Source organism: Ursus americanus, chromosome 20, assembly GCF_024610735.1.
Source record: "Ursus americanus isolate L20-20 chromosome 20, mUrsAme1.1.p, whole genome shotgun sequence".
Taxonomy (NCBI): domain Eukaryota; kingdom Metazoa; phylum Chordata; class Mammalia; order Carnivora; family Ursidae; genus Ursus; species Ursus americanus.
Window position 1 is genome coordinate 45,346,145 of NC_142146.1, and position 26,516 is coordinate 45,372,660.

Consider the following 26,516-nt stretch of genomic DNA (forward strand, 5'->3'; position numbering starts at 1 on the left):
TTAGATACTCGTTCTTTACTATAAACATACATAGATATATTCTCTTTTCCTTGATACAAATTTTCACTACTCTTAAATTTAATTACAACTGAGGTAATTTGGTACTTACAAATGAATGAAAGAAAGAAGAGAGATTTCTTTTCCTAAGATCACTAAGCAAAAAATGGAAGCAATAGGGAAAGAAAAAAGTATTACAGACAAAAAGGTATACAGGAGATGCCCAGAGGAAGAGGGAAAGCAAGGGAGAAGTGATGGAAAGATTTGGAATTGGGTCAGAGGCATCACACCCAGGCAACTTCTCAGTTGCTTGTTTGAGCTGCGGAGGGATGGGGGGTGGTGAGCACACTTGGAAGAGGAAATAGGTACTACGTAACCCTGAGATAGTTGCAGATCAAGCACTATGTGACTTGGGAATACTTTCAGAAATCTCTTAGGAATTTGTTTTCGAAGAAAAGGGAGCCACATTTTTAGAGTCCTGAAAGATCTTAGCAAAGCAGAGCTGCTTACATTTCCACCCTGAGGAAAAATGACTCCTGGGTACAGTTTTATTTATTTTTCTATGTTTAATTGAAGCTAAACAGGTCAAATCCTAGAATTGTAGTATCACCAGAGAGAATCTTTTATTGTGCCCCACCTGTTTTGTTTTTGCATCCCTCCCCACCTCCTTGGACATCTGGCACCCACTTAAGGAACCTGAAGTCCCTGGCTTGTGCTTCTTCTCGCAAGCCCCTAATTGTATCATAGAGACAATCCATGCATATTTATTGATTGAAATCATATGTTTGGACCATAAAACCCAAGAAGACATTTGCGTTTTAAACACTGGCAATGAAAGATTTTCTCAAGGAATTTAGCTAGAGTTTGGTAATGATGATGGTAGAGAAGTGATACACATTGGGCATAGAAGTAATGGCCCCAGTGCAAAATAAAAATGTGGACTTCCTTCTTCAAAAAGAAGAATTTTAAGATGGTAACAGCAAAGCGTTAATAAGCCAAGTACAAATCCCTTCCCCTGCTTTTTTTAAAAGCAAACTCTATCCCCAAGGTGAGACGAACTCATGACCCCAAGATCAAGAGTCACATGCTTTACCGACTGAGCCAGCCAGGTGCCCCATGTACAGGCCTAAGATTTTAAAGTAATCTCTACACCCAACATAAGGCTCAAACTTATAACCCCAAGATCGAGAGTCACATGTTCTACAGACTGAGCCAGCCAGATGCCCCTACTTTTGCATCTTATTGGTCCCACTTGAAATATTTTCTTACCCATTCATGACCTTCTTTAAGACCAAAAACCCACCAACTCTAATTATTCCTTGTGCCCTAGTTTTGCACTATGCCAGTGGTTTACAATAACTGCTTTTTGTTAACTTTCTTCCTGTTGTATATGACTCCTTTCCTTTAGATAGTTGTTACTTCAATCTTTACTCATACAGTTACCACATCTGTCTTCCGAAGATAGTGCTTTGATAATGCCACCAATCTCTAATGGCTCCCATTTTTTATAGTAAAAAAATTCAAACTGCTTAGCCTGGCATTTAAGACCTTCCACAATCTGCCCTACCTACATTCTCATTCTTGCTTCCCATTCATTTCTAAGAGGATATGAATAAAAATAATATGGGTAAAGCCCTTAACAGCACCTTGTATATAGTAGACACTTGATAAACAGTAGCTTGATAGTGTTTGTTTTCATTTTATTCTCATTGTAATATTACAAAAACTCCATGGTCACCTGGGCTACAAGGATAAATGACAGTCCCTACCCTTGCCAAACTCAGCTAAGAGCAGAAGAGAGTGACATAGTACTAACTGATTACAATGAAATATGATGACTAAGTAAAGAGGTCAGTTCTCAGTGCTTAAGGGCCACAGTGCAGCGAAGGCTCAGTGAATTTGCCTTGGCGCGTTAGTAGAAAGGTTTATACTTTTCTTTGTAGAGGTTTGCACATTTCATGTAGATTTATTCTAGAAAATATTGTTAAGAGATACACTTTTTTAAACACTACATTTTCTAACTATTGATGAAAGATAACTAGTGATTTTTTAAAATTGAACTTGCATCTAGCAACCTTCCTGGACACCGAATTTGTAGGTTCTTTTTGGTTTTCTATGTATATAATTACATTGTTTACAAACAGTGCAGTTTTGTTTCTTTCTTTGCAGTCCTTACATGTTCTAATTCTTTTTCTTATCTTATTAAATTTGCTAGGTACAGTGCACAATTGTACAATTGAGCACAATGCTGAACAGGAGCAGTGAATGTGGGTATACTTGACCTGTTTCTGACTGAACTGGGAATTTCTTGGGATTCTAATGTTTCAAGTTAAGTATGATATCTGCATTTTTTTGTTAGATAACTTTTATCAGGTTAAGGAAATTTCCTTCTAACTCATTGAGAATTTTTATAATAAATGATTTTAATTTTATCAAATTCTATGGAAATGATCATATGATGTGTCTTCTCTAATCCATTATTGCAAAGGATTCTGATAGATTTCTTAATTTAAAAAATTCTTGTACTCTTATCCACTTCCTCATGATGTATTTCTTAACACATTAATTTAAGTCTATTTCCTTTCTCCAACTGCAAGTTTCCATTCCCATTGACACCAATATAATCACTCATTTACTTTATCCCACATTACATGCAGCAGTCTTAGAATAATAATACAAAAAAATAGTATTGCCATCAGTGTGATTACTGAAAAAAGTTTGATTTTGGTTTTGCGGTTCCTTTTGTGCTAAGATATATAAAATTTATATTAGTCACTTAAAGTCTAAGTGAACTGGAATTAACAGCTGCGGAATGTTTTCAGACTCCCACTGCATCCTTAAATTAGAAAAAAAATTCGATCATGTGCTGCATTTGAGCTATTAGATATAAGAAACTATGGGCACACACTTATTGAGAATTTCCTTTGCCACTGTTCCTCAAACTCATATTTGATGTACTTCATTATCGAAATACCTGGGATAAATGATCCAGAATGACCTATATTTATTAATACTGAGACTTTGAAAAGTATGATCAGATTTTCCATTGCAACTCCCAACACTCTTCCCCAAATCACCCAGTTGAAGCCCATGTACTATAAGGGTCTTTCTAATACCATCTTTCTGAGACTCGCCTTGGTTCCCAGTGGTGTGTGTTCCCCTTTGCTACAATATATGATAAATGAAACTTCTCAATTTCTGGTATTTTCTTGTTTTTAAATGCTCTGACAGAAACTAAAAGACCTATCAACCAATGTCAATGGATTTTACTTTGGTCTGATTTCAGAAAAACATTTATTAAGACAGAAGACATTTGAATACTGGATATGTGGTATTAAAGAATTACTGATTTGTTTTTTTTGTGTTTTTTTTTTAAGGTGGAATAAGGGGCTCATCGTCAGATTTTTCTTTTCTTCCCCAAAGGCTAGTTATTTTCTAGACATACATGTTTAAATACCTGCAAATGAAATAATAGGATGTCTGATATTTGCATCCCTGGGGGAAGAACAGGTTAGAGCTACAATCAAGACTGTCAAAATGCCAGTAATTGTTCAAGGTTGTTAATGAGTAAGGTAATTATTCTACTCCTCTACATGACCGAAATTTTCCAAAAGTCTTTTTAAAAATATTCATTCTTTTAGGAGAGAGCAATATTGTAAGATCAAAGAAAAAGCCGTAGTATGGCACTCAAAAAGACTGAAGCATTAACCTTTAGGAAGGCTGGGGCTTTCTCTTTTATCTCCCACACCTGCATCAAGGCTGCTAAATGGGTGCTCCTGAGTGTCTCGGGCAGAGCACTGTTTGAATTAAGTGAAATTGTATGTAGAACCCACATGTGCTATGATTAAGGCTCCTCTGACATTCTACCAACTACTTCGTTCCTCCCTACCCAACTCACTCCATCCCAGTCTCTGCACACATCCAAGATGGTGGGTCAGGACAGTGAAACAGGTCAGCTCTGACTCCCAGAGCGTGCGTTGGCGCCGGCCTGCGCAGGCGCATTTCTGCTTCCCTCCCCGACCTTGGCGGATCGCGCCTGCGCGTTGGGGAGCTGCTCGCAGCTCCCGCTCGGCCTTGGGCTGGCTGCAGTCTCAGTTTGAGCGCGGCCGAAGTGGCTGGCTCGATTAAGATGAGGATTCTGCTAGTTCTCCTGGTGGCGGCGTCGGCGGTGATCCGGAGCGATGCCTCGGCCAACCTGGGCGGCGTGCCTAGCAAAAGATTAAAGATGCAGTACGCCACGGGGCCGCTGCTCAAGTTCCAGATTTGGTGAGTATGCCGCCGGGCCCCGGCAACGCCGCCGCACCTCTGCGAGGCCCCTGTCGCTACGCGAGGCGCCGGTTTCGCGGCCTAGCGGGCTGAACCTGCCCCGGCCCGGAAGAACGGCGCCAGCAGCCTTCCGCAGCTTGCCTTCTCCGGGCTCCTTCCCGGGACTGCCAGGCCGCCCTTCTTTCCTGCAAGCATAACCGTTCACTTGGCTCAATTCTTTTCTGCCTCCTAGAATGGTGGGAGTGGGGAAGGAGGGCACGAAAAGGTTAAATACTGAAAGGCGAAGACGTGGGGACACTTGTCAGTACGGAGGACCGGTCGGCGGCGTCACGCCATGGCCACCCCGGCTGCCTGCGGAGGTGGGCATGAGTCGGCGCAGCCTCGGCGGAGGAGCTCGAGTGTTTGCCACCCGGTGCCCCTTTCCTCTCCCCTTTCCCAGGGGTATGCCAGGCGCCCTCGCTGCCCCTCGCTGAATTTGGCTTGTTGGAGGAGACCCGCGACTGACCGACGCCTCTTCTCCAGGACCTCCCGGGGTGACTGTTGAATGAGGGAGTGGGGATTCTGACAGCCGGAGGGCGAGGAGAGGTCCAGGGAGGCTCATTCTCAGTTTGCAATTTCCAAAATGTCTTTAAAAAGGAGCACGTTGCTCTTCTGACAAGGGTTCACTTCCAGACAACTCTTATCTTTTCCCCCAAACCCCCTTACACCCGCCTCCCAGGAGTTGTCTGTACTGGCATGTCTTTTCTTTGCTGCCTTTCAAATCTCCTGTGCATTCAGAGAAACAGACAAAAAGAAAAAAAAAACCCTAAACCAGAAAAAACCCCAGCAGTTTTGGACTTTGTTCTATAAGTGATTTTGTCGTTACCTGGTTAAGTGTTAAAACCTGAGCAGTGATGCATGTAATAAAGTAGGTGGGGTTGGGGGAAGAGTTGAAAGGCAAACTAAAATTGTAAAACTGTAGAAATTAGAATCCTGTATCACAAAAGATGACATTTTTTCAAGATTGGATGGTCAGATCGGTAAATTTTCAGAGTGCTGATACTTTGGGGTATTGGTGTTGGCTGTAATGCAGTTAAAATGGTTTTTTAAAACTTTATGTATTTATTTAAGCGTACTAAAGGTTAGATTTCCTATGTACCCAACTAGTTTTTGCTTATCCTTTAAAGAGTAAGCAAATATTTAAAATTTTAAAAAGACTTTAAGTAAGCCTTAGAGTCAGAAAGTGAGACGGTGAGGCTTTATTTTTGGAGTGAAAACTATAAAAAACTTTGCACTTTCCTCCTGACTAAAACAAAAACAAAAACAGAACTCCCTGTATTGCTATGTGGCCAGCATATTATCATTTTCATATAATACTGTAAACAGGAGTTCATGACTTGATCTTTCTGATTTTTTGCATATATATATATATTTTTAATTAGAAAGCGTCTGTCATTTTTCACCCTATAATTATTGTTAAGGATTGTGGTGCTGTGGATGTAAGTAGTTTAAAAAAGACTGCATTTTCCAAGTTATGTAATTTTTCTGTTTCCTACATTTGCACATCTTGGTTTCACTTGTGCTTTTCCAAATTACTCTTCTTTTATAATTGCTTCTAATGGAATACTTGTCACAATAATTTAACAAGTGTACCTTCCACTGAGGATGTTCATAATAAAGTTTTCCAAGTGTGTGAACAAATATAGGGAAGGGCATTTAGTTCTTCAATTAAACTTTTTAAAAAGTCTTAAATACTTCAGTTGAGTTTCTGATACGTAATTTCTCTTTCATTTTTTCTTTTCCTCTTCTTTTTTTTCCCCCTGTAAGCACAAACTTATCAGGAAAGTCTGATGAGAGTTGTCTTTTGCAGTAACCTGGAGCATATTACATACAAAAGTTCTTCAGTTTTGTTTTGTTTTTTATTCGTAGATAGGAAATAATTTTATTAGTATACCCTCCATATACAGGTAAATTTAGCTTGTTGTTTGTTACTTTTTCCCCCAGAGATTAATCTGTATATAGTAAATTTAATATTGGGTGTCTGGTTTTGGTAGAATCTCTTGGACATTCATTTGCGAGTTTGGGAAAGAAGAGGAAGCTAAAACAAATGTGAAAATTCTTTTAATTCTATTTGAAATCTGAGTGCTATAAAATGCAGGGTTTTTTAATTACCTCTGTGAACAAAGGAGAGAATTATTTTTGCCTTCCTTTCAATCGCTTTTGTCCTTTATTATTTTATGAGTGCTCTTTGTTTAACGGTAGCTCAATATATCATCTATTAATTATACCATTTTTATAATGGCTACTAGAACAAGATAGCAGCACAATACACAAATGGAATTAAAGGGAGAGAGTGTGAAAATAGCTTAAAACAAACTTTCCTGTTCTATATTCATGTATTTTTTCAATAAATATTCATTCAGTACCTGCTTGTGCCAGGGGCTAAAGATACCATGGTGAACAATATAGATATGGTCCCCCATGAAGCTTCCAGAAGTGCACAGTATTGCATTACACGCCTAAGTCTTTGGTTTATGTCACTTGATGGAGCAATAGAATTAGATGAGTTTGATGACATTGACTCCTATTTAGGGGAAAAATTTATCCTGCTTATTTGGATGTTTAAACATTGAACACAAGAAAAATGAAGTTCTCTAATCAGAGCTTAAAGCAAAGTTCCCTTGTAACATTTTCCTTTCTTGTGATTTTTATGAAAAAATGCATTTTATGTGTAAATGTATACTGACAGGTGCTGTTTGGCATGGTGTTTGTATGCATGTTTTATTTTCTCCATGTATGAGATTTAACATGTAGTCAGACCTACAGCATTTAATCAGTTGTTGTAGTTTAAAGAGCGTACTGGCGACAGCTCTTTACAGTTAATCCTTATTTGGATATTTAACAATTGATTCACTACGAATAGTAGATTAAAGATAAGATTTCAAAGCATAAGCAGAATACAGAATTTTCCAATTTTTGTTAATTTAAGAATCCACTGTTATAATTTTAGGGCAGCCAACTTCTAAAAGTATTTTTCAGAGGTAAATGAAACAACTACTCCAAGAACAGATTTTTATTTAAATTTATACAAACTCAGCCTTTGCTTTCATGATATGGAGGCAAGAAAATAAAGACCTAAGGCTAATTTGGTTGTTGATACTTACTGAGATTAGTAAAAGGCCGAATTGAAGAAATCTGAGAAATTCTGAGTCTTAAAGGCCATGTTAGTTACTGTAGACTTATATTTGCATATTCAAATATTTGAGCACCTACTCTGTGCAGGCACTTTGGTGCTTGGAATTCAATTCAGTTTTCTCATAGACATCATAGGCAAGAGTGGAAAGGCAGTCATTAATCCATAGACAACATATAAAATTACAGTTAAGTGCTGTAAAGGAAAGGTTATGTGGTAGGAGAGAGACCTAGTCAGGGCATTAGGGAGGGTTTCCATGAGGAAATCAACTTTGAACTGAGATCTAAAGGATACGATTTATTGCTGGAGAGCTTTCAAGCTATGGGAATAACACGGTCAGTGGCCTTGGTAGTAAAGAGAACATAATTGTTTAAGGAGGCCAAGGCTACTGTCCTCAAAGACCAAAGAGAAGGTGGCACAGATCGTGGAAGATCTGGCAGGCCATAAGGAAAGATCAGTTAGCCTCACTGGGAAAAGACATTAGAGGGGACAAAGAATAGATATGGGGAAACCATTTAGGTGGACCCAGGTGAGAGATGATGGAGCTTGGAATACAGTGGTGGTGGTAGAAGTAGAATGTAAAGGAACAGGTTTAACGGATCTTTAGGAGATAAATTTTGTGGTTTTGGTGATGGGTTACATATTTTGGGGGAAGGAGAGGAGGTATGGAGTGAGAGGTGTCAAAGATGGCTCCTGAGTTCTGGAGTGGTGCTGTGCCATTCACTAGAATGATAAACAAAGGAGACAAATTTTATGGATTTTTTTTTCTTTTTAATGGGAAGGAATGGGAGGAATCCTGAGTTTTTAAAACAATAACAGGGGAATATCCTACAAAGAAATTTTCATCTCCCCAAAATAGCCATAGTAACTAAAACTAAAAACTTATTTTTTTACTTTTATTTATTTATTTTAAAGATTTTGTTTATTTGTCAGGGAAAGAAAGAGCACAAGCAGGGGGAGCGTTAGGCAGAGGGAGAAGCAGACTCCCTGCTGAGCAAGGAGCCTGATGCAGACTCAATCCCAGGACCCTGGGATCATGACCTGAGCCAAAGGCAGACAGACGCTTAACCCGCTAAGCCACGCAGGCGTCCCTAAAACTAAAAACTTAAATACCAGTTACTGTATTTCACCAAACCTAATATATGATGGATTATAAGATACACCATTATTTTACATACCACTCAGAGGGAGAAAAATACTGCCATTTAGTCTGTGACACAGAAATGATTATAAGATAAATCCTGATTTTTCAAAAAGATGCTAAATAGGAGAAATGTACTTCTTAGAATCATTGAAATAAAGGAGTAGTAAATTAATCCAGATAGAAGAGTACTAATGGAGTGTTACTAGAGAACAAATAAAATGCTGGCTGCTACACCTATCACTATGTTAGATTTTTTAAGTTTCTGTAATTACATAGAACTTAGTCACCTTTTGCTTTGTTTTTTACTATTTAAACAAAAAACTGCAGTATCTAACTGAATAATGTACACAGAATAGTGGTTTCTACTTAATAATGAACAAAGTACTTTAGTCCAAAGCTTTTAGAGGTAGGTAAAATATGAATGGTTTTAAAGGTTTTATCTCCTCTTACAGAAAAATTGCAACATTCTTTCCTTACCATTTGCCATTAAGGTAAGTGGTGGAAATCAAATTGAATGTATCATTTGGAAATACCAAGATAACCTCATAAATTTTGAATAGTATAGTTACTGGAAAACGGCATTTGCTGGACTAACAGTTTGGAGGCCCAGATTCTTATTTGATCTGCCTCTTCTGAATGACTTTCCGGAAATTATTGAATCTCTTAGCTCTCAACTTGTTCATCTGTAACATGATGATGTTGGTTGCATTCCAGTTACGTCTAATAATTCTGTTACTGCTTTATACTGTAGGAAGCTTCAAGGCAAAAAATGAAAGCACACATATGTGTTTCATTTCTGTCACCTTTCCTCCTTTCCAGAAAGGGAAATCAAGTCATGTTTTCCCATATCTTACCTTGATTGGGGTGCAGCCTAGGATTGGTGAGGAAGAAATCTTGCCGTGTGGGTTTTAGCAAGAACTGCTGATGAAATCGAGTCCTTGTTTTTTATGCCTTTTTTTTACATGCCACTTATTTTCCCCTTTGTCCAATATTTAGGAAGATAAATATTAGTGTTTTACAGTAATGTTTGAAAACCCATTGTCTCTGGTGGGAGAAACAGAGACATGTTAAACAATATTATAGTAAAGCATTCTGTCTGTTCACGTGTTCTAAAAAAGGTCATAATGGAAGGCTTTAAAAACCTAGTGGAAAGAAAGGTTATTCAGGGAGAGTTGGATGGCTTTGAGAGGAGAAAATGAAATCTTGAAGGGTATGGGAAAAGCACCAGGAGATGTGGAGAAAGAGCTTTATAAGTAATGGAAGATCATATGTAAATGAAGCCTGACTCAGCACAGAGAAGGGGGAAGGGACAGGAAATAAAGCCAGAGTCAGATAATCGATTAAAAACTAGCACAGCATAAATGCTATCATTTATGAAGTTCCATTGTACTGTGTTATTTTTATTGTCTTTAATGTTGTGATGAGAACTTTGGTAAACCTTTGAAAACTTTACTCTGAGACTTTCATCTTTTAAAAAAATGAAATTAGCTTTCTGGCTATAAAAATAATGCAGGTTTCTTGTAAAAATAATTTAAAAAGTGTAGGGGAGGAAACATTTTTATTCTACCCTTGTAGGTTCTTTTGGCTGGTCTATTAATCAAAATGACGTAAGACAGATGAACAGGAGAAAAACATTCAATTACATACTTATGAGAGCCCTATAAAAAATACGAGAGTCCAGAACAAATTGGGCAATTGAGGCTTATATAATATCCTGAGCTAAGGAACAGAATGGAGTCTGGGGCTTCAAAGGGGAGGAGGGTAATTCACTGCACAATAAGAAGAGCAGATGTTTGGTTAAATACATGTTTGTCCTGCCACACTACTGTTTCAGATAAAAAGTTACCCCTGATAATAGCTTTCTGTTTGGGCCTATCCAAATTCTTTTAAGTAGTTAAGGAAGTTAAGTGAGTTTTTTTGTTTTTGTTTGTTTGGTTGGTTTTTTGTTTTTGTTTTTGTTTTTTTTTTTTTTGGAGTCCCTTTGGTCTAAATTGCCTTCAGCTCAAAATAAGTCACATGCCAAAGTGGCATATTTTGGGGTCACATATATTGCTCTCCCCTCATAAGTATACACAAGTAAAAAATCCTTGTAGCCCTCTACTAACATTTTGAAGAACCTCCTTCAAGACAACTCTGCTCACATATACTGTATTATGTAATTTTACAGAAGTGATCATGTTCATAGTTGTATTCTTTTTTTTTTTTAATTTTCCTTCCCCTCCATCATTTACCGTTCAGTGTCAGTAAATACAGATATGCGTCAGCAGGCATACTATTATGAAAGATGAGTGTTCCTTAATTTATTTAACCAGTGCCTTATTGGTTAACGCTTAGGTTGATCCTGATTTTTCACAAAATTACTTTGCTAAGGTAAATATCCTCAAATATGTTGTATACTTGTCCAATAATTTCTGTAAACTAAATTCACAGAAGTACAATATTATGATTATGTCAAAGGGTATTACATTTAAAATTTGACATTGTTAAATTAGTTAATACTCCTAGAAGATCTTAAGCAGGTTAAAAATTTCTAGTTTATTCTACTGTAATCAGTATATGACATTGGCTATTTTTACTTACTGGGCTTTCTTTGTGATGTAACGTGATCAGCTGTTGCAGATGTTCTTTGGGCTATCAGGGGTTTCTCTTATTGAAAATAAAGCTGATAGATCTGTGAAATCTGCTAATGATAGTATTCAGATCTTCTGCAATTTTTATTATCTTCTATCACTTGCTCAGTTTTCTACCCATCAGTTTTTTTTAGGGCCTCATATATATTTGTGCCTCAAAATATTTTTTGATTCTGCTTTTCGGTTTTGAGATTTCTTGTAGTGCTTCTGAAGAGGGAACGGAAGGCAAGCTGAGGACAAAGCAGAAGCTGACACCCTGCAATTCCCCCCCCCCCCCAAGGGATGTATGTGACATTCCTCAGGCACTCCTGGCTGCCCTAAAGGACAAAGAAACAGTTAACCACAATCTTGCAAGACTTGAGTCTCCCTCAGTTTACAAACGTCTTAGCAATTTACAAGAACAAAGCTATCAGTAACCTAGCCTCCAGAAGGGAATGTGTGTAGACACAATTAAATTTCCTTACTTACTACCGACAGCCCATTGACAAGTCCTTGAAACAGGCACAGTGATGTTCCTCTAGGAACTCAGCTGCCTCGATGTTAATACTTTGCTAAGGGCCAAAGGCAGTCCTAGCCTGACCCTCTCCCCTCCACCAAGATTCTATAAGTCTACTTTAATGTATAAAAATTCCTTTGGAAACTTCCTTTTATCTCTAAACCCCCCCCCCAAAATACATATTGGCAATCATCCCCCAAGCATATGGCCCATCGATACACATCTGAAGGTCTCATGACTAAGGTTTTATTAGACGGTAATAAATGACCTTTTCCCAAAAATAGCTAGCCCCCTCAAGGTCCTGGAAACCTTGCTTCCAAAATTCCTTAGAGACTTAACGCTATCCCTAACCCCCTCCCAACTTGAGGGTATATAATGGGCCATTCCTCACAACCCTGGTGCAGCAGCTCTTTCTGCCCACGGGTCCTGTCCCCGTGCTTTAATAAACGACCATTTTGTACCAAAGACGCCTCAAGAATTCTTTCTTGGTCGTTGGCTCCAGACTCCACCCCACTGAACCTCACCTATATTCCACAACCTCATCACTTCCTTACCTCTCCTTATCCTTCTGCTTCTTGTAGAATATTTTTGGATGTAGGCTCTTATTTTGACTTCTTTCTGTTTGCTGTTTCTTTATTTTCATTTTATGACATTTTCCGTAGTCCCTCAAGTGTTTTTTTTTTTTCTGTTTCTTCTCCCTGTTTCTCAAAACAAGAGAAACAGCTGCAGATATTATCAATTGATGAACTGTATCCTCTTAAGTAGACTATTACCAGTTTACTCTCTCCATTAGAATATTGCCTGCACCAAAAAGGCATAGGTTTTTGTCTGTTTTGCTTCCTCTTGTTCTAGGTTCTATCTCTTTTGACTGTCATCAGTGAATATTTATTGACTACCTGCTATAGTCCACTGTGGTTTGCCGTCAAATAACCTAACTGCCCTCCCTGTGGCCCCCCCCTTTATATTCCTAACTGGAGTATAGATAGATATCACCTAATTATTGTTCATTTCTGGTAGGTTTTTACCTGGTTGGCTTCTGTTCAAATTTGGTAGCTGTTAGGCATAGAATGTAATAATGTAAAACTTCAGTTTTGAACATAACTCTTATCAGTAACACTCTTGGCCTAGCCTCCATGCCTCTACCGGTGGGGCTAAGCTTCCAGAATTCATTGTGCCACTGCCAGTCCTCTTTCTGCTGCTGTGATATCTGACACACCCTTACTTATTATTACAACTGCATTATCCTGTTGGTGGTTTTCTAAGATTCCTGGCTTCTTTATTGAGTTTATTCTAATGTCATGTGAAATCAGTCTACAACCAACAGGTAAATAAATATATATGTCAAATAAGAAAGCAATAAAGCAGCCCAGAGACTTCTTCAGTGTGGCCATTGACTCAGCATAGAACACAGTGTATTTTTTTATCAGACTCTTTAGCAACTTACAAAAATGCACTGAGGGTGAGTTCTGTGGCATGTGAATCATACATCTAATTAAAAAATGTATTGAAAAGAATAAAAGCTCGGCATCATATGTGAAGTATTTTAAGATGAAACAAAGAATTCTGCAAAATGTAGTTGTCACCATTTCTTGAATGCTTTAATCAAGTCATCTTTATTGAGTGATCGTATACCTTATAAATCTATTAATAAGTGTTTTCCAGAGTAAACAGATAAAATGCTTTCCCCAGGAAGAGCTGAAGGAACTAAGCAGTTTATAAATTTTTGGTGGAATACTCTTTAGCAAAAGAATTCCTGAAATGGTATGCCAAAGGTGTGGAGAAACTAGAAGATAGTGACCTCAAGAATAAGACAAAAGAATGAAGAGAATAAAAAGAGATTACTAATCAAATTTTAGGTTTGTCACATCTTTGGAATACACTTAGTAAAGAAGCCAGGAATCTTAGAAGCTACTTTAGGCATATTTCATGTATGTGTTTTTACTGTGGTGGCCACTGTAGTGTTGCAAGAGTTGAGGTAGCTGGAAGAGAAATCACTGGATGTCATATGATACTGTTCCTTCATCTGACACGCTGATACCTCTTCAGTGCTGCTTTTGCAGCTTCTTAAAAAACTGAGCAAATTCTGGGCCACATTGTGATCTTTGAAGTGTGTAAGCCCTCCTGTTTCTATTTTTAAAAATATTTATCACTTTAGTCTATTTTTCACTCCCTGAATACCTTGTTTCTTGTGTGATTTATAGCACATGCTGCAGACTTCATTCCTGAAATCTTGGAGCAGGTGATGCGCCAGACAAACGTTGATTATTGTAGTACTTCATCTATAATCAGAAAACAGAGAGGTAAAGATTTTATCTAAAAACACAGCTTTCAGTGATCAGTGAGCTGTTGGACTGAGCAATGCTGTAGACAATTAGAAAGTACAGATTTACAAAATATCTTCCTGATTTTCCTGGTATAGTGTGCGAGAAATATTAGTTGAAATTATTGGGACGCAAGTAGCAGAAACCTTTTTGAACTGGTTTGAACAATACATTTGGAGATGTATTTTAAAATTATTGAGAGAATAGTCTTAGAACACAATGGCAGGGATGCAGCAGGGCCTTAAGATGAACTAAAATGGAAAACTGGAGAGTTGGAGAAGACGTCATGCACTCTTCCCTGGTTCACATCTGTACTCAGTAAAAGGTACTTTATCTTTCTGTTTCTCTGAAGATTCACTTGTCTTCTCAGTCCTTTGAAAGATTAAACATGTTAAACGTTCACCTTTATGGATATAGTCAATTTTTAAAATCCCATTTCTTAGCTTTTAGAGAGGGAGCTCAAGCCTTCTTTTGAAAGGTTTGCATTTTTCTGGACTGTCAACGATGGCAAGGGGTTGGTTTCATTATGTAAACAGGATCCAATCCTGTGTGTGGGTGAAAGGACAGTTGGAGAGGAGGTTATTGTAAATAAAACGGGAAGGTGAATTCAAGAGATGCTAAAAGTAGAAATCTTGAATATTTTTTTCATAGATATCTGAAATTTTGCCCTGTTTTCTTTTAGTAAGAAGATGTGAGAGATTGGGGTTTGTGATGGGCGCAAGTTTGATCTAAGCATTTGACTACAGTTAGGGGCAGACGTAAATATAGAAAGGGGAGAAGGGGGCTGGTTGGCATCATGAATCGGGACACTGAAAACATGATGGACTCAGAAAAGCACAGCATCTGTTTGAAATAGCATAGACAAGGCATTGTCTTTATTTCTTAAGTGTCCTCTCACATAGATCATCTGATCTGTATGCAAGTTTTTTCTTTTAGAAAAGTACTGTGAAAAATATTTTAAAGTGAGCCATTGCAAAAGTTGACTCTATATAGTGAGATATTTCCATATTACTAGAGATTTGCAAAGTGATTAGGACTCAACGTTAAGATTCCAAAGTTCAAATGTCCTTCTTAAGGACCATTGGTCCCAGGGCAGAGGCAGAGGCAGAGGCAGCTGCTGCAGCGTGGTTTTAGCATGTTGCCCTGTTTATGTGTTGGGGGTATACTGGCCGCCATAGTTTCACTCACGCACCCAGAAAGAATGAAGTAAGTTGAAAGAGCTGGGTGTGGTAGTAGAAGTGGAAATGCCTGGCTCCTCAGCATGTGTGCCTTGAATTTCACATTTTGTCCACCTCAGTAAACATTAGGTATGTTTCGTTTTGGAAAACGTCTGTCAGCAGTAGAGATTGCTATTTCAAAAGAGGAAAATTGATTTGAGGAAAATAATTATATAGGAAAAAAGCTCCTTAGGTTTTCTTCACAATTCTGAAGGCAATGATAGGAAAGGTTACTTAAATGTAAGTAAACTTGTCTAAAAGTACGTTGTGTCAGTATTGTAAACTTCATCTTTCAGAAGTAAAATCGGTACAGGTTTTTTGTTTTGTTTTTGTTTTTTTGTTGAGGTATAATTGACATATTAGTTTTAGTTGTACAACATAAAGATTCAGTATTTGTAGTTCAAAATGATTGCCACTACAAGCCCAGTTAACAGCGATCACCATAGAGTCACACATTTTTTTCTTGTGATGAGAACTTTTAACATCCACTCTCCTAGCTCCTCTCAAATATGCCATATGCTATTAACTATAGTGACTGTGCTGTACATTCCATCCTCATGATTTACACGTTTTATAACTGCAAATTTGAAAAAGGGTACAGTTTTAAAGTCCTTTTTGGATTTCAAGATTATGGGCTGATTCCATTTGGAGTTTGGTCCAAAGGTCTAAGACCATACTGAAGACTTGGGACTGGGAGAATGGAGGCTGGAGCTAGACTTCTGAGCACAGTAGCCAGAAAAGTAGGTGACTAGGAGGAATCTGACCCGAAGTGTTGCCTGCACATAGGTACACCTCTCTAGCTGGGCCTCTTAGGGCTTCCCCTGGCAAAGGATTGGAACTCCCAGCGCAGATATGAGGGACTTCTGGGGGCCCACAGGTTTTTAGTTCTCCCAGAGGAAGGATCTCTAGGTCTTCATCATAGAAGAACCTCAGAGATCTCTGCTGTCAAGAGGTCAACTGTGTGGGTACTTACTTGTGGCATTTTGGCCAAAGGGAACCTATTTCCTGGACAAAGGGAAGAATAGCTCTTGCATCATCTAACTGTTTTATTGCGGTCTAGTGGAAAGGTCTATCACAAAGTCCATGTTGTAGTCTCTCAGCCCTGACTAAAGGCAGGGACCACATCTGTATCACTCATCACTACATACCCAATGTCTGATATAGTGCTTGACATGCAGTAGGCTTTCAGTAAGGATTTGAGTGAGTGAATTAGTAAGTAGTATATATGGATGTGTAACCGTGGAAAAGTCACTTCATCTCTTTGGGCTGCATATTTCCCCCTTCATCTCTAAAAAAAGTTTTAACTCAATTAACTTTGTCTCTAGCTCTCACAATATTTCATTAAAAGTTAGAGAACATCATTTTAAGTAATTAACTCCATTGTAAACACTGATGCAAGCTTGAGGGCATTGAAATCAGTTGCCATTTCTTGGTTTCAAGGTAGTTAGGCATATAGGTATTATTTTTTGTAATATCCTCAAAACAAAAGCAACATTAAAAATTTTCTTATACAGAAAGTAATTGTGACAAAATACTACAATTTGGTAACTCTAACAACAGTAATAATAAAATATTAGATAAGGTGAATGTTTACTAAACAAAATATGTGGAAATTCGAAGTTCTTTTAAGTATTTAGCTGTAGAGATTTGTTTCCCTTTGCAAAAATTTCATACTTTTTAGGGACTTAATCTCTTGTGAAATGTTTATTCTAAATGTAGAGGAAGTATTAATTGTAAAGAAAACTGGTGACTCTCTCTCTTTCTCTCTCTTACTCCCTCCTTTTTTCCCCCCGAAAAGTGAGTTTTCTTAAATTGAGATCTACTAATATTTGGACTGTTATACCCTGCCAGATATAAACCTGATGCTGGGGGTTGGTATGTTTTTCCTTGATGACAGTGTGATCAACAAAGCTGGCACCTTAGGTTTTACGTTACTATTACTTAGTTACTGATTCTGCTTCCTCTGTACTTTCCTTGCTTTGTGTGTTCCTTAACTTAAAATTTAATGTAGTTAAGTGCTTAACAATCTTACCTGAATTTGTAAGCTCTTCTGTTGATTTGGTGGTACCACCTCCTTTTTTTCTCTCAGCGTTATTGAACTATGGTTGACAAATAGAAATGATGTATATTTAAGGTGATGAGTTCATATACATGTGTATTGTGAAATGATTCACAGTAAGTGTTAACACATCCATCACCTCATATAATTACCTTTTTTTATTGGGTGAGAACATCTAATATTTATTCTTTTAGCAACTTTCAAGTGTACACTACAATATTGTTAGCTACAGTCACCTTGCTGTGAATTAGATCCCTAGAATTTGTTTTACAATTGGAGGTTTGTATCCTTCCACCAACATCTCCCCATTTTGCCTATTCCACAGCCCCTGGCAGCCACCAGTCTGCTCTCCATGTCTCTGAGCTTGGCTTTTCTTAGATTCCATGTAAAATGAGATTATACAATTTGTGTTTCTCTGTCTGATTTATATCACTTAGCATAATGCGGTCAAATTTCATCCATATTGTTGCAAATGGTAGGATTTTTTTTGCTGAATGATATTCCTATGTGTATTTATACCACATTTTCTTTATCCATTCGTCTGTCTATGGACATTGCAAGTAATGCTAAAATGAACATGGGGTTGCAGATACCTCTTAAAGAGAGCGATTTAATTTCTTTTGGGTGTATCTAGAATTGGGATTGCTAGATCATATGGTAGTTCTATGTTTAATTTTTTGAAGAATTTCCAAAATGTTTTCCATAATGGCTGCACCATTTACATTCCCACCAACAGTGCACAAGGATTCCCTTTTGTCTACATCCTTGCCAACACTTATTATCTCTTGTGTTTTTGATGATAGGCATCCTAGGGAGCACTTTTTCGTGTATCTGTTGGCCATTTTTATGTCATCTTTGGAAAAGTGTCTGTTCAGGTCCTTTTGCCCATTTTTAGTCAGCTTATTGACTTTTGGCTATTGAGTTGTATGGGTTCCTTTACATTTTGGATATTAACCCCCTTTGTCAGGTATCTAATTTGCAAATATTTTCTCCCATTCTGTAGGTTGCCTGTTTATTTTGTTGATGGGTTCCTTTGCTATGCAGAAGCTTTTTAGTTTGATGTAGTCCCACTTGTTTATTTTGCTTTTGATACCTTTGCTTTTATGGTCATATCCACAAAATCATTGCCAAGACAATGTCAAGGTGCTTACCCTCTGTGTTTTCTTCTAGGAGGCTTATGGTTTCAGGTCTTACGTTTAAGTCTTCAATCCATTTTGAGTTGATTTTTGTGTATGATATGGGAGATAGTTGGTCCATTTTCATTCTTTTCATGTTGGTGACAGTTTCCCCAACACCATTTGTTAAAGAGACTATCCTTTCTGCAGTCTTGGCTCCTTTGTTGTAAATTAATTGACCATATTTGTGTGGATTTATTACTGAGCTCTTGATTCTGTCCCATTGATCTATGTGTCTGTTTTTGTGCTACTACTATATAATTTTGATTACTGTAGCTTTGTAATATAGTTTGACATAAGGAAGCATGGTGCCTCCAGCTTTGTTCTTCCTTCTCAAGATTGCTATGGCTATTCTGGGTTTTTTGTGGTTCCATACAAACTGTAGGATTGTTTGTTCTAGTTCTGTGAAAAATGCCACTGGAATTTTGACAGGGATTGCATTGAACCTGTAAATTGCCTTTGGTAGTGTGGACATTTTAACAATATGAATTCTGATCCATGAACTCCATGAACACAAGATATCTTTTATTTTTGTCTTCAGTTTTTTTCATCGGTGTCTTAAAGTTTTCAGTGTATCCTCCCCGTATATATGCACTCTGGTGGCCTTTTCCCCTTTTCTTGCTGGGGAAACATATATCCGCACTATAGTTGTTCAAAAATTTTAATGGAGATATTTGATGCTGTTGACTTAATTTCTGGAGTAATGTTATAGATTGCTGTCATACTGCTGAAAATTGTCTTCCCAATCTTTGTTTTCCTTTGCAAAGTAGAAGCAAATTTTAGAGTCAGAAGGGATGTAAGAGTTCTTTAAGTTCCCTTTACTGTGATTGAGCAGGCATGGTTGCCCAGTTAGGGGCAGAATAGGAATAAGAACCAAAGTTTTCATGTCTCATGCCTTGGTATTTTTTAAGATCTCTGTGCCCCACTTTTGAAAGCCCCTATTTCAGATGTATAAGAGTTGGTTTCATTTCAGTATATTCATTGATACCCCTGCAAAAAGCGAGTTGATCTGAGAGCTCAAAATATGCTGGCATACATGAATAGGTATTTGCTGCTGCCCAACAATAATCCAGATCTATGAAGTTTAATGTTCTAATAGATGAATATGCATGGTGGGGAGGCAGTTTAAATATGTGAAATTAGTGGACAAACCTCCGTGTTGCCATCATCCAGCATGGGTTGTTACTACTTTGTCACTGTGAGAAACACTTTTTTCATCTTGGCAATTTTTAGGTTTTGTATAAATGCAAAATAAGTGTAAGGTATTCTAAGTCACTTAACAGAAGCACTTTTATTTTTCTGCAGTGTTTCCTGAGGTTATAGGCGGGTGTTTGAGGAGTACATGCGGGTTATAAGCCAGCGGTACCCAGACATCCGCATTGAAGGAGAAAATTACCTCCCTCAACCCATATATAGGTAAGTGAATTTTTTTACTTTTTTGAGTAAAGTTTTGTGAATTGGCTCAATTAACTTTTCTTGGTTATTATAATTTCTTAGTTGGTTACAGTAAACAGAGAACAGTGTTTTATAAGTGGCAAGTTTCTTTGATCCGAATATGGAAGAATTTTTCTGTAAGAAGGAAAAGAGGAGGATTATTTCAGAGGTGACAACCTTCTAAGGATGTGTTTTCTTATATAATTTTTACTGTGGAAACAGACCAAGAACTCCCAAATTTTTATACAAAGTCAATGATATGAAATTCTGTACTGTTAAAATAATAATTGTAAAGGCTAATGCTATATAATTTTACAAGTTAATTTTTGATTGATTAAGATATTAAACATATTTGTTTTAAAACTCCACAATAAACTTTGGTTACTGTCTTTTTCACTACTTGTAATTAATTAGTAACCTTTAGATTTGGTGTCTAGAAAATGTCTATACACATATACCTGAGTTATGAAGTTTCGAATTAGGTGAGAAATTGTGGCTTCTGATGAATTTTTTTTTTTCTTTCAATAGACACATAGCATCTTTCCTGTCAGTCTTCAAACTAGTATTAATAGGCTTAATAATTGTTGGCAAGGATCCTTTTGCTTTCTTTGGCATGCAAGCTCCTAGCATCTGGCAGTGGGGCCAAGAAAATAAGGTATGTAACCTAATAGTTTTGATAGTTGTAGGTTTTTAGGTTGTCAGTGAAAATATTTTAATGGATTATTTGGTTTTTTAAGTACTTGTTGCTGATTCACCTGTTCACTTGTATTATTTCAGCTTCAGTCACTTTTTAATCTTTGGGCATGGCACTTAACCTTTCTTGGCCTCAGTTTTTTGTTTGTGATTTTTTTTTTCTTGGCCTTAGTTTTTATAATGCTATATTAAGAATGATTGGGTCTTATCTTTTTACTATTTGAAGGATAGGGAGGTGTGGCTAGTAGAAACTGGGCACAAAATAATTTAATACCTAATATTGATTTTGTAGATTAGGTCAAATCATATCCAACAAAACATAATATACACATAATGTAGGCCTTTTATACTAACTTTTATGGGTGATAATGAGTATCCACATTAAAAATGACATTTCCACAGATTATTCTTATTAAAATTTTGTTTTTATTATTTGTCCTTTGACTCTTCTGTGTGTGTGTGTGTGTGTAGAGAGAGATATAGATATATGAATCTTGTGCTATTTCTTTTTTCCTTTGTAGGGTCTTGCTGTGGCATACATTCCTTTCAGATTTCTTTCATTTTCTAGAGGGCCTGTCTTTCTGCTGTGAGGAATGGGACTAATTCTATTTCTCTCGTGGATGAGATTGCTTAGGTTGCTTGTAAGAAGTATTCTGTTTTGGAGTCCTCTCTCTGGTCTTGTTCTTTAGTTCTAGGCTGAAACCACCTTCAGTGGACTCCTGCATACCTGTGCTGCTTTTTCTTAGGGAACCACTTATTTCCAGTAACAGGCAAGGCATCTTAACATAAGCATCGTCAGGTGCTACCTCTTACTGAACTGTGTCTCTACCCATTATTCGTAAGATTGATATGCCTAAGATTATGAATTGAAAGTTAAGTACACATAACGTTTTGTGTTATATTTATTAATTCTGTTGATTCCAACTTCAGTGCATTTTACTTGTGAAGACATATAACATTGTTAATCTGTGGAAGAGGAATGTACTTGAAAGCTAAAGCTTTCATGACACTTCCTTGTGTATTGTTCCCATGAAAATAGACTTAATGTTCCCAAATGCGAGGGTAACCTCTATGAAATCAAAGCCCACCTAGCTCAAGTGGGACTGGGAGGAGAGCTTTTTCTCACTCGCTATGGGCATTTTTATTCACTTTTTTGAAATAACTTGCTGTGAATTGACATCCTCATTACATCCTGTTTTTTAGTCAGGTGATTTTGTTAAATGAAAACCTTTCTGTCCACAAAGGAACGTCTAGTCTCTTTTGAAAGGGTAGGTAGAGATTTGCCTTCAAAGGGGGAGCACATATCATTTAATATGCTAGTGCTTTCTAATCTACTTTTTTCTTATTTGACTTCAAATGATTTGTTTGGAACTTGGACAGGTTGTATACATGGAGTTGCTGATTATTGCATCACTAGTCTCTTGTGAATTCACACCTTATATTATAAAAATGGTGAAATAAACCCTTCTTCTGCTGGTATTCTTTTGTTTAACTTATTAAGGCTATTATGAAATCTCTAGAAATTCTGTCTCTACATTATGAATATGTATTCTTCAATGTGTATAAAGCTATGAATTAATGTTGCATTTTCCTTGTTCTGTGTATGTTACTGGAACATACAGAATAGCAATAGTAGTCTGCATAGAAACTTTTTTTTTAAAGATTTTATTTATTTATTTATTTGAGAGAGAAAGAGAGAGTGAAAGAGCAGGGGGAGGAAAAGGGAGGGGAAAGAATCTCAGGTTCCGCGCTGAGTGCAGAGCCCACATGGGACTTGATACCACAACCCATTACCCTGAGATCATGACCTGAGCCGAAACCAAGAGTCGGACACTTAACTGACTGAGCCACCCAGGAGCCCCTACCCCTGTATAGAAACTTTTAAAGTAGATTTAAAAACAGCTGTTACCAAATAAAAATGAGACTCTATATTTAAAAGATTACTGTGTCTTCAGTTGTAATGTTTTGCCCTTAAAATAACTTTGCCTGCGGTACTTATTTATATTCTCTTTTAGGTCTATGCATGTATGATGGTTTTCTTCTTGAGCAACATGATTGAGAACCAGTGTATGTCAACAGGTGCATTTGAGATAACTTTGAATGGTGGGTTCTGAATAGTTTGCATTCTGTAACACATTTTAAATGATTTGTAATGATCACTGGGCCTTTCTGTTTTTCGTAGTATGCAAAACTATCACTTTATGTGGTCCTCACCTCCCCTAGCTTGAGAATTATATCCATATGATGACCTCTGAATGTATAACTCTATAAGAGCTCTGAATCTCTCTTCGAGGTGCTATACCTGGGAATCTTCAACTACTCCCAAACTGTGGATTACCTCTGCTTCCTGCAATTCCCGTGTACTCCAGTTTGCTCCTTCCCTGGCATTGCTCATTTATTTATAATGGCACCATTATCATTCTACCCAGTTGCCTATGTCAGAAAGCTGGAATAACCTCAATTTCTCCCTTACTCTCCATGTCTAATGGATTACCAAGTCTGATTCTTAATTCTCCTTCTACATTTCTCAGAGTTCTATTTGTTTATCTTTATCACAATTACAGTAGTCCAAGCCCCAATTATTTTGTTACCCTCTAATACATTCTCTAAACTAGAGGTTGTCAGATATGGCCTATGAGTTAACAGTAGTTTTTAAATTTTTTTAATGGTTACAAAAAATCAAAAGACTATTTTATGACACATGGAAATTATATGAAATTCAAATTTGAGTGTTTATACCTAAAGTTTTGAGTTTCATCAATGAAAAATTTGTGGAAATTTATTTGGTTATGTAAGTACCTATGTGATATCTTTGATTTTCTCTTAAGCCGTAAAGCCTTAAATATTTATTACCTGGCTTCTTACAGAAAAGTCTGCTGATACCAGCTCCAAACAGTAGAGTGATTTTTTTTTTTTTTTTAATGCACATCATTTTCATCTCCCTGCTTCCCTGCATCAAGTTCATTAAGTGGCTTTACTTTGTCCTCAAGATAAAGACCGGAACATTTAATACACCCAAAACGCCCTGCTTGATGTGGTGTCAGGACTGGCAGACCATGGCCATGTGGACCCTATGTCCAGCTGCCTTTTTTTTTTTAAAGATTTTTTATTTATTTGACAGAGAGAGAGACAGCCAGCGAGAGAGGGAACACAAGCAGGGGGAGTGGGAGAGGAAGAAGCAGGCTCCCCGCAGAGGAGCCTGACGTGGGGCTCAATCCCAGGACCCTGGGATCACGCCCTGAGCCGAAGGCAGACGCTTAACCGCTGTGCCACCCAGGCACCCCCAGCTGCCTTTTTTTAAAATAAAATTTTATTGGAGCGCAGCTGTGCCCACTCATTTATGTATTGCCTGTTGTTTCTTTCAGACTACAATTAGAGTTGAACAGCTGTGATGGACTGTATGTCTTCCCAAGCTGAAAATGTTTACTGTCTGGCGCTTTATAGTTTGTTGACCCTGATCTAGTCCCTGCTTGCCTCTCCAGTTTCTTTGTGCCCGTCTTCTCCTGTATTTAAGCTCTCACTTTTAAGGACAGTATTTTTCAATTTTAGTGATACCTCTCACTTTTAATAATAATAAGTACAGAGGCTCCTTTCTAGCCTCCTATGTCCCTCAGCATCTTCTAGTTTTAATTTTTTTTTAAGATTTTATTTATTTATTTGACAGAGATAGAGACAGCCAGCGAGAGAGGGAACACAAGCAGGGGGAGCTGGAGAGGAAGAAGCAGGCTCATAGCGGAGGAGCCTGATGTGGGGCTCGATCCCAGAATGCCGGGATCACGCCCTGAGCCAAAGGCAGACGCTTAACGACTGCGCCACCCAGGCACCCCTCTAGTTTTAATTCTTAGCATAGAATTGTGATTTGTAGCTATTTGTATAGTGCTTTTTGTATCTCCCCTACTGGAATGTAAACTCCATAGCAGCAAGAAGGGTAATTCTCTGATTTGCTTCTGTATCCCCAGCTGTATATATAGACAATAAATACTTGTGAAATGAACATTTATTATAGACTCTACTTTTAAGGGGTGGTACTGTTTATTTTTATTACAGATGTGCCTGTGTGGTCCAAGCTAGAATCTGGTCACCTCCCATCCATGCAACAGCTTGTTCAAATTCTTGACAATGAAATGAAGCTCAATGTGCATATGGATTCAATCCCACATCATCGATCATAGCCCCACCTATCAGCACTGTAAACTCTTTTGTAAGTAGTTTAAAAATACAGTAATCATTTATAGGCATCATTCTTATCACAAATCAGCAAAATCCTAGATATTCCATATAGTACCACTTGAGTTCCCAATTTAAGATTTAATAGATGGATGTTTTCTTTATTAAAATTTATAAAGTGATCAAGAGTATTTGGACCTGACGAAATAAGGTAAGGTTGTGCTACTAATTTTATCTTCAAGGCTTAGTAGCTGGGCCTGTAACATCATTTTTTTTGACTGGAACTCCTAATAGAGTTGGTATATTATGCTAGATTATTTATATACATATCTTTTTTTAACATTCAGATTCTTTTAACATATTCGAGATAGAAAATTTATAAGCAAATGTGTGTAAACACAGAGAGGTGAATGTTAGTTAACTTTTGCATAGCAGAGATGTTCTCAGTTCTTATCAATGAGTTAATTTTATAAGGTGAATTTTGAAATGAAATGTTCTTTTTTCTTTCAGACATTAAGGGATTTTTTGCAAGAGCAGCGTGACTGACATTATGAAGGCCTGTACTGAAGACAGCAAGCTGTTAGTACAGACCAGATGCTTTCTTGGCAGGCTCGTTGTACCTCTTGAAAAACCTCAATGCAAGACAGTTTTTCAGTGCTGGCACATTCTGGAATTCTGCACATTCGTGGAGTGCAATAATACTGTATAGCTTTTTTTTCTTCCCCAAATCCACTCAGTTAACAGTTTTTAAAAAGTGTAGACATTACCACTTGTACCTTTTTTTCCTTAGTCACATTTGGAAAAGTAGAAAATTGAGTTACAGTTTGACTTTCTTTTCAAAGATGTCTGTTAAATCTGTTGTGGTTTTATATGAATTTTCCTTTTTTATAGTTTAAAATTGATCTTTTTGGGAATACAGCCGAAGTTCCCAAATACTTTATAAGAGTTTATCAGGCATCTTTAATTTGGTCATGTCCAATTTATATAGTTTTCAAAATACTGCAGATTGTGAACAGTGCATTATACGAGATTATGGGGGGAAATCGTATATCCAGAGTACTCTACCAATTTGTGTGTATGTGCGTGTGTGTGTGTGTGTGATTACCAGAGAATTACTAAAAGACCAACTGCTTTTTAAATACTGTTATGTAGTTCAAGTGTCTTGCCTTGACCAATCTAATGAGTTGATTAACTGGGCCTTTATACTTAACTCAATAAAAAGCTAAGCAGATGTAAGTTAAATAAAAAGTTTGAATTTATTGCCCAGCGTACCTATTAACATTATATTTGAAAGTTGTCTTCCTCAATTTTTGTTTTTGACTTACAGATAATTTCATAAGGAACATACTTTAGTTTTGCACACAAATAATAAGTCATTTACCATTTTTAGGATAATTGAAACTCAGTTCCTTTGAAAGTTCAGTTAAACCTCTTTACATTAATTTTAAGTGAATAGAAGTGACTTGTCTAATAATTTAACTTGTTTAACATCATATATCAGAATTTTATTATATTTAAGGAACAAAATTGAAAAGTTTTTTATTCAGTGAATTTAATATCTTTTTAGAGTTCTAAAAAGATAGTTTTTTATGCAAAAAACTTAAACTGCTGGACTATAAAGGTAATTTAACAGAAATAGGATCATAATGTAGCAAATTAGTCATATATCAACAGTCTTAACATATTTTAGCTTCCATATGGGAATAGAAGTGGTAGGTCTAGATTTGTTGCTAGAAATAAAGGGA

General features: G+C 37.1%; 1 protein-coding gene across 1 annotated transcript; it reads left to right on the plus strand.

Moving 5' to 3' along the window:
• Nucleotides 1-4,020: 4,020 nt before the first annotated feature.
• On the plus strand, nucleotides 4,021-25,736 carry SELENOT (selenoprotein T). Its single transcript, XM_045812730.2, has 6 exons — nucleotides 4,021-4,263; nucleotides 19,783-19,893; nucleotides 20,440-20,566; nucleotides 22,620-22,707; nucleotides 24,652-24,805; nucleotides 25,282-25,736. Exons 1-5 carry the CDS (start codon nucleotides 4,127-4,129, stop codon nucleotides 24,774-24,776), a joined length of 588 nt encoding a protein of 195 aa, XP_045668686.1. The 5' UTR covers nucleotides 4,021-4,126; the 3' UTR covers nucleotides 24,777-24,805; nucleotides 25,282-25,736.
• Nucleotides 25,737-26,516: the final 780 nt, after the last annotated feature.